At 38.8% G+C, this 8723-nt stretch overlaps 1 protein-coding gene across 1 annotated transcript; it reads left to right on the forward strand.

Moving 5' to 3' along the window:
- Positions 1–7386: 7386 nt before the first annotated feature.
- LOC120290528 (disease resistance protein RPS5-like) lies at positions 7387–8175 on the forward strand. The gene is made up of 2 exons (XM_039306814.1): positions 7387–7624; positions 7829–8175. Exons 1-2 carry the CDS (start codon positions 7387–7389, stop codon positions 8173–8175), a joined length of 585 nt encoding a protein of 194 aa, XP_039162748.1.
- Positions 8176–8723: the final 548 nt, after the last annotated feature.

Raw genomic sequence — 8723 nt, forward strand, 5'->3', positions numbered from 1 at the left:
GGTAGAGATATACTTACCTGATGATATCTCTGATTCTTGGGGATATGTCTTTTTGGAATTTGGATATCATGTGGAGGTCTTTCACCTCCTAATATCATGAAACATTCTGAAAGGAACTTGAATTACCTGTCAGACATGATTTAGAGCAAAAACTGATATGCATTCATCAAAGAGATAGACAATCTAAGCTACTCTAGAATGCACATTTCAAAATTCAGTGAGGTTTTTATCAACTCAATCAGGGTTTATGCATAATGACCTTTGCATCACCCAAATTTCCATTGGAGAGAATTATCATTCAAGACAATCTTCACTCATGACATGGATTTCTTAAAAATACTAAATGAGAGACTTTCGGTTAGAAAGGACTTTCACTCACTCTCATTTAGAATGGCTATTTTATGAGAATCACTCAATTTTATCATATCGACATGGGTTCGAGTATTCTCGCAAGCGATACGATCTTACCAATCTGAGAGGTCTTTAACAAGGACCATAATGTGGCTTGGTCAACGGCTTAACAAAATGACTCTTTGAGTCAAAGCTATTGAATGAACTGACTTATAATCATCTCCGGGTTTACAAATCAAGAACCCTGCAAAATGAAAAAGAAATAATCTTGCTCGCACTTCTTCGAGCGATGCTTATAAACATATGAACTCCTACGTTAATTCAAGTGCCCTAATCTGAAGAGACTTTGTAAGGGACGTAACGTAGGTTGGGTTTATGGGTTGAGAAATGAAATGATCATTAGGCTCAAAATGTGTGTAAAAGGTGAGAGTTGATGATCATCTTGGCATTGCCATCAATTTTCTTTTTCACCATCAGGGATTATCTTCATGAAGTGCCCCATTGATTGTAAAAACTCAGCATTTGAGTTCTTTGACTATTGCTCCATTGGGATTCAATTCTTGTAATTGACAGTCACCTATCTTGACTTTCTTTTTTCATCTATGGACATTAGCCTTGCTTTCACCAGGCACACCGTTTTTTCATGCCCATAACTCTCATGCATTTTTTCTTCATTTCTTTTCATGGGCATTGGCCTTGCTTTTACCAGGCACACTGCTTTTTCATGCCCCTTAATTATATTTTGAATTCAATTCTTGCGCATAATGCATGCGTCAAGCAAACTACACTTTGAATGACACTTGAACTTTTTAGGAGTCTTCATCTGCTTTTTGTCTTGCCCCAGTGTGGGGGATGATCATCAACTGGGTTTAAAAGAAATGAAATTGTAGGCTTAAGTGGGCTATGCAAAGGATATAAGTGTATATGATAGAGAAAGAAATGCTCTTCGTCATCCTAAGGCACTTAAATTAACACATGAATTCAATGTAATAGCACAACTTAAAGATTGATGCAAGTGAGAGCAAGAAAATTTCAATTCATTTTACTCACCTCATGATGCAATTTTATCTCTTAGTTGCCCCGATGTGGGGTGATTCTTGACAGGGGTGATTTGAAAAGAATATCCATAAGTGTATGGGCTCAAAAGGGTTAAGCAATGGATCATCTGTAGTGTTTGGGATAGAGGAATGAATTGCCTCTCATCATTTCAGTTGCCGTACCTTTTGCGAGAGAACTCTTTACCTTATGGATATGAACCTTCCTACACTCATCTCACAAGTGTATGAATATGGGACTGTGTATAGGATAGGGTTTGCCTTTCATAATCCCGACTCGTCTCATTTAGTATGCTCAATCAATTCCACATCATTCATTAAGTTAGTCCATCTTGATGTTCTTTAGTGGAATTGGTGGATAAAACATGTAAGAATCATCATGCAAAATCCTTTTTTTAAAAAGAACTCAACAGCTTTAAGCATGTCAACTTCAAACAATTTTCTATACTGCAAAATGGTTTTAAGCATTCATTCATTGATTCCTCTACAATGGGAATTGCCTCAGCAGTTGATGTCTTTGGATTGTTCCTATCATTCAAGATTGAAAATCCACTTTTGCCCCTGCACAAGAGAACGTGCATCAGTATGATACTATGCAACATTAAAGTAAATTTGAACTGCACATCCATTTTGGCTCGGGTCGAGACTTTATCCCAGTTGGATCACTACCAAAATCTGTTATGTCCCAAATTGGTCATCTCTTCCACCAGGGAATGATGGTCATCTTTTACTTGCCCCAAATCTTTTCATTACAAGTGCGCTTTAAACCTGTTGATCACAAGTCAAGTTTATGATCATTGAGACTTGATACGCCATTCTCAGATGTCCCTTGTCATAAAGTTATAGAATCATGTTCTGAGACAAGAAGCAAATGAGTCAGACAAACAAACAGGTTTAATCTGCTACAAGCTTTGGGAAAATGTTTTTTTTTGTTTTATTTTATTTTTTACAATGAAATGCTTTTTTTTTTTGTTTTCGAAAAGGTTTTTGGGAGGAAACATGAAAAAGTCCAGCCCTCAGGATTTCTCCGTGGATGATATTTTTCTTTTTCATGGTTGGATATCGTCATTGGACTGGTTTGGTATACCCCATCATGTCCTCAAAATTGGAAATAAAATTGTAATTTCATCAAATGAATTACATTATTAGAATGGAAATTGTGATTCCTAAACCTCTAAAAAGAGAGAAAATCGAAAATGATTCCTAAAAAGGAAAACTAATTCCTAAAAAGCAATAAGAATTCCCATGCAGGGGAAGATGCGACCGAGCATGCCCCTAATTAAACAAGGAAAGTGAACTACTTAGGACTATGAATCATGTATGCTCGAGTTCTTCACCCTCCTTGCTCGTGTGATGCGAACCCTTCAAGTCAGAGATTCTTCCTTCTAGATATGTCACGAGTCTCTTCATGGTGGCATCAAATTCAGCTACCTCGGGAAAGTGAGACGATTCAAAAGTTCTCTTGGCTCTCTTCTTCGAGTCACAAATTCTTATTGAAGATGGAGTACCTATGTCATCGCAGCATTTTTGCTTGATGAGAAAAGTCACAGTAGTAGACAATTCATTGACTTGATTTTGGTGGTGTGCAATTTGCTTGTTCATATTGTCAATGATACGGTCCAGCGCCTCATTTTGATCCGCCATTTTAGATCTTGACCGTGTACGGATGGGTGAGTGAGATCGCTTCATAATCACCTAAGGAAAATGAGAACATGGAAGCATGAGGTGTAAATAGAGAGCTAGTCCATGACAACAATTTATTTTTAGTCAAGAAAAATCCACATATGAAGAGGATTTCCTAACAACGGACTGGGAAAACAAAGATATGAGATGCCCCAATAGGGACAAAATTTCCTACTCATGAACTAGAGCCCAGACTTGAATTGAAAACAAATTTCCAATTTTTTTTATTTTCCAAATGATCAATTACATGGCAATTTCCTCATTTCAATCATGAAAGGAATTAGATCAAATGATTATCCTGAATTGTCATGGGCGGACCAAAAGCATGACAAAGTAAGTAAATTGCATAGTATAAAGATAGAAGACTTACTTCACCAAAGGAAATTAATGGCAATCACATAGACATGCACATGAGATGTGAGGCTCGATTTCTGTCTAAATGGCTTAACAAAGTGGAGCTAAAAGGATGGTCTGACCGTTGCAGTCTCGCATTAACGTGTCGAGTCCTCCTAACCCCGCTCGCCGAATGGAATATCCAATAATCACGCAGTCTCGCGGATATGGACAAACACATTCGACACCATGAAAGAAATTTCGGGGAAGAGAATGTCAACCTCTACATAGCAATCTCGCTTTAGAGGAAGTATCCTTCTCAACACCATCCTAGAAATCCTATCGCAGCCCAGGTCCGACCGCAGGTTGTGTGTGCAAAAGTGTAGTGCTAAAGCAATAAAGCATGCACAACAGTTTAAATGCAAACAACACTTCTATAGTTTAAATTCAAACATTCATTCCTAACTCCAATCTGCAAGACAGGGGTTAGCAAAGACTACTCCCCTTATACCTCCCATCTGCAAGAACATTTAACACCTTAGAAATGTTAGGGACATACCTGGGATCCTCGCTGCCAAACAAAAATATTTTTAAAAAGAAAAATTGGCCTAAGTCCACTAAGTATTTTAACACAAGTCCCCAGTGGAGTCGCCAAGCTGTCGCGACCAATTTTTCGGGTTATGAACCACCTAGAGTTTGGCTAATGGATTGTTAAGCCTAAACTTAACTCGAGCTCTCCCAAGCCCATGCCAATTCGCGACTTAGGTTTGAATTCTTAACATGCAAATTGATTTTTATTTAGGAGTCGCCACTAATCAGTTTATGGTAGGTCGATTAGACACCTAAGTAAAATAATGGGAGAATTACGTTACTCCTACGAACCAGAGACTAAGGGTACGGGGACTTGGTTACACTAGACTATCCTAGTGCCCTTTCGGTACCTTTTTATTTCATTTTTTAAAAAAATGTTTGGCAATTGAATTGATTTTAAACTAACTTCCTAACATGTGAGGTGATCATACATGTGCGCATACCATCAATTTAACACTCAAGAAAGCAATTAAATATTGCAAAACATACCTAGGAGCAACAAAAGCATCTGCATTGTTAAATCAGAATTCACATCAGCAGCCCTAGATATGATTTCTAATTAACACGCAATTTCAATTTTTGTTTTCACTTTATTTAATGAAAATCATGACTTATGCAATGCATGTTAATAATCTAATATGACATGGCAGCATGACCTAAACTATATGACATGAAGAAATGCAATAATTAAATGCAATCTAAATGACCTAATTCTAATGACATGCAATGCGATGCAATGACATGCAAAATTATTTGAACTAAGATGTCATGCCGCATATAATTTAGCACGCGAGTTATATGTCATGCGACATTTATTAAATGATTTAGTCTAATGATGAGGAAGTTCTAATTAAATGAACCTAATAAAACTAAATGACGTGCATTTGATATTTCTATTTAAAAATGCGAAAATAATCTAGCTAGATTAAAATTCATTAAATCCTAATTTAAACTAAGATATTATCTTAATCTAACATGTAATTGATCTAATATGCAATGACGTGCAGAGCAAGCCCTAATTCTACATGACATATGCATGATTTTTTTATCTTTTATTTTTTATTTAAAATTCAAAATTTAAAATTGCCACATAATTAAACATGCAACTAAAATCCTAAATTAATGCATTTTTTTATATTTTTCGAACTAAGATTCCTATCCTAGCTATGCAAGATAACAATCTAAAACAAACGGAATCCTAATTCAAATATATATTTTTTAGATGTTTGTAGTGATTCTCTAAAACAAGTCATTATCAACTAAGCAGTAAATCTAAACAATCAAGATACGCAATCAAATAAAGGATCAAAATAATCGAAAAAATAACCTGTTGTCTCACAGGTTAAATTAACGATTATCCTAACCCTAATTATCACAACAAATGGTTCAAAATAACTAAAAATCTGATCCGAATTCTTACGGATCAAATTAATAATTATATTGATTCAGTACTTAAAAAAACTATCAACAAACCCCAAAAATTAATGTAATTAAAAAAAATAACCCGACATCTTACGGGTCAAATTAATAATTACAATAAGTTTGGGGATAACTCTTGCGGATAATGCCTACAAAATCCATAAAATAAAGATTAACCCAAAACTTAAAAGAAATAAATAAAATAAATAGAAAAAGAAATAATCTTAAAACTACCTAATTTCTTTTCCTTTTTCTTTCTCTTGTTTTTTTTTTCCTAAAACCTTGCTCGTGGATCTTCAGGGGCAGCAAGTCGTCGGTCCGGCAAGGGGAACTCCGGCGAGGTAAATTCCGGCGGCAGCAAACGGCAGAGCACGGGAAGATAACTTGGAGCAAGGCTGACAATTGGATCGGCAACGGCAGCAGTTTCAAAGGCGGAGCGAGGGTGATGCGGGTCCGCCCGGCTTCAATATGGGTCACCGATCGGAGGCGGAGCAGCTGCTGGGCAATCACGGGCGAGTGGCGGGCGGGCGGGAGCGACGTCGGCAGGGGAAGTCGCGAACGACTGGGCTGGCGTCGTGGGTTGCTCGCGAAGGAGGCACGGCGAGGCTCGGCGTCGTGATGGCGCGGGTCGTCGGGGCAGTGACAATGTCGGTGCAGGGACGCGGGGATGGCTGGTGAGCGCACCAAGGGCAGAGATGGGTCGCCGCTTCACAGGGGCACGAGCACACGGAGACGGGTTGCAGGGCCTCGGCTCCGAGTAACAGCAGGCGGTGTTGGGCGGATCGATTACCGGCGAAAAGCAGAGGAGGGCGTCGGGCTTCGTGGAAGGCGAGGAGCGGTGGTGGTCGCACACACGTCCTGCAGCGTGGCGAGACGAAGGAGCTCGAGCAAAGTGCGGATGGAGCTGCAACGAGCGTCACGGATGGAGCAGCAACGTGGGCAGCAAGTTGGGGGAGACGATGAACAGTAGGGGTCAAATCACCCCCTTTTCACTTTACCTTTTCTCCTCTCTCTCTCTCACGTTCTGACTTTTCCTTTTTTTTTGGTCCTTTCTCCTCCACGGATGGCTTCTCTCCCCTTTCACTTTTTCTGAATTTTTTTTAAAGAAGCTTCCCCCCCTCCCCACAGGTCCTCGTACACGGTTGCTTTTATAGGGGGTAAGAGATAAGCCTTCGATTTCCCCTTCAAATCTACATCCGTGATACATTTTCACCAACCGATCACTATTGATAAAAATTCAAGATTACAATAAATATTTACTCGAAATCCAAATCTCGCAAAAGATAAGTCGCAATATTTTTCACACATGTGCCCTATCCAAAAGATTCATATCCGGAATAATTTCAAAATTTTTATTTTTCACGAGATAATTAAAACACATGGGCTTGGGCCAACCAGCTTGCTTCGTGGGCTTAGTCCAACTAATTTGAACCCATTCGCACCGATCCGATAAATAAAATGCCAAATGCAAATATAAATCTATATGCTATAAAGTTTAACTCCTAATTTCCTATGCTATAAATAAATAAACTAAATCGTCAAAATTTAGGTGTCAACAAAATCTCTGTATCATTGCAAAAGTTAAACTCATTCTCTTTATTAGAGTATGTTTTCCTGTACGTTCGCTTGACAAATGTAAAGTCAAACTCTGTTTTTCCTTTTGTCTAAGTTTACATCTCATGACTAAACCGGATTACTTGCTCTTTTCTACCCAAGTAATCTGCATTTTCTTGTAGGGCTTTTTCAAATTGATTTTGTTCTTGTGATAGTGATGCTTGAAGCAGCAGCTTCTGCAGCAGCAGTCGAAGGCTACAAGGATGGACGTGGCATTTTTGGCTACATCTGTCAAAAAATTGACTATGCTAATCATTTCAAGGTTAATTTTGAGGAGATGAAGTAGCAAGCAGGAAAACTTAAAGCAACAAGGCATGATTTAGAGGCAAAAATAGACAGGATGAACAGGCTAACCAATGTAGGGAAGCCTGGATTAGCGAGGGTCGAGGTGGCCGAACAAGAAGTACTCGAATTGGAAAGAAAGTACAATAAAGAGACCGTGCATGCTTGGAGATACGCTCGGTTCTGGTCCCGTGCAAATCTCAGTAAGCATATGGCCAAGAAGCGTGAGAAATTAAAAGTCCTGCTAGAAGAAGAAAAACTTGATGATGGAGGGGTAGTTAAAAGATCCCCGAGCTGTGAGAGTCATAGACGCTCCGAGGACTAAGGGTAAGCCTTCGCTACACCGGGCTGTCGAAGAGATTTTGGGTAATCTAAGGGAGAGAGAATTTAAAATGATCGGACTCTGGGGATTGGTGGGCACTGGAAAACTACGGTGATGTAGAATTTGAATAATAGTGAAGAAGTTAAGAAAATCTTTGACATTGTCCTTTGGGTATCAGTATCGAAGGCCAGGAATATCGAGAAGGTGCAAAATGCAATCACACAAATGGGTACGAAGCTGAAAGTGGAGGGCGGAAGGGACCCGGTTGAGATTGCACAACTCATAAATGACGAGTTGGAAGGCATGAGGTTCTTACTTCTCCTAGATGAAGTTTGGGATCATTTAAATTTAAAAGAGGTAGGTATTCCCTCCAATGACAAGGGCAGCAAGGTGGTATTTGCCAGTAGATTCTATGATTTGTGCCATGACATGGGTGCTGGCGAGTTGGTCCATATGAATCGTTTATCCGATGCCGATGCATATAAAATCTTCGAAGAAAAAGTAGGTCAGACTATGGAAGTGTGACATCCTGAAATTCCACTCCGTTTCAATAAGGTGAAATGGGCATGTCGTCAACGTGCCTATGGTCTTTTTTTTCTGAGCTGATCACTCACGAGTTAACTAACCTATTGGGTAAAGCCGTTAAGGGATGTATCTACAGTAAAATCCCTAAAAGCTACTCAATTAGTTGGATTGAACTAAAATCACGTTTGATTGATTCTAACCATGAAATTTAATTTAGTTTCGGAAATCGAATATTCGAGCATGTCACAATTCATTTTTAGGATCCTGTCTCATTGGCCATCAAATTATTGACGAGTCTGAAGTTTCAAGAAAGAAATTATCAGAGGAAAAATCGAAGACCAGGAGAAAATAAAAAGGGAATGAGAAAAGGAAAATAATAGAAATAATAAGAAAATTGTGTTTTCTTATTTAAAATAATATTTTCTTTTCCCTTTTCTTTCTCTCTCTTTTCTCTCTATTTCTCTCTCCTCTCCCCTCCCCCTTCGTGTGGACAGCTTTCCCCCACCGACTCACTCTTCTCTCTCTTTTCTTTTGACTGGTCAAGCACA

Source organism: Eucalyptus grandis, chromosome 2 (genome assembly GCF_016545825.1).
Source record: "Eucalyptus grandis isolate ANBG69807.140 chromosome 2, ASM1654582v1, whole genome shotgun sequence".
NCBI classification, from domain to species: Eukaryota; Viridiplantae; Streptophyta; class Magnoliopsida; order Myrtales; family Myrtaceae; genus Eucalyptus; species Eucalyptus grandis.

Excerpts from the sequence above, each read along its gene's own strand:
- LOC120290528 (XM_039306814.1), top strand. The coding sequence starts at position 7,387 with ATGAACAGGCTAACCAATGTAGGGAAGCCTGGATTAGCGAGGGTCGAG. Across the intron at positions 7,625-7,828 it reads AGTTAAAAGATCCCCGAGCT|TATCGAAGGCCAGGAATATC; the intron begins GTGAGAGTCATA and ends TTTGGGTATCAG.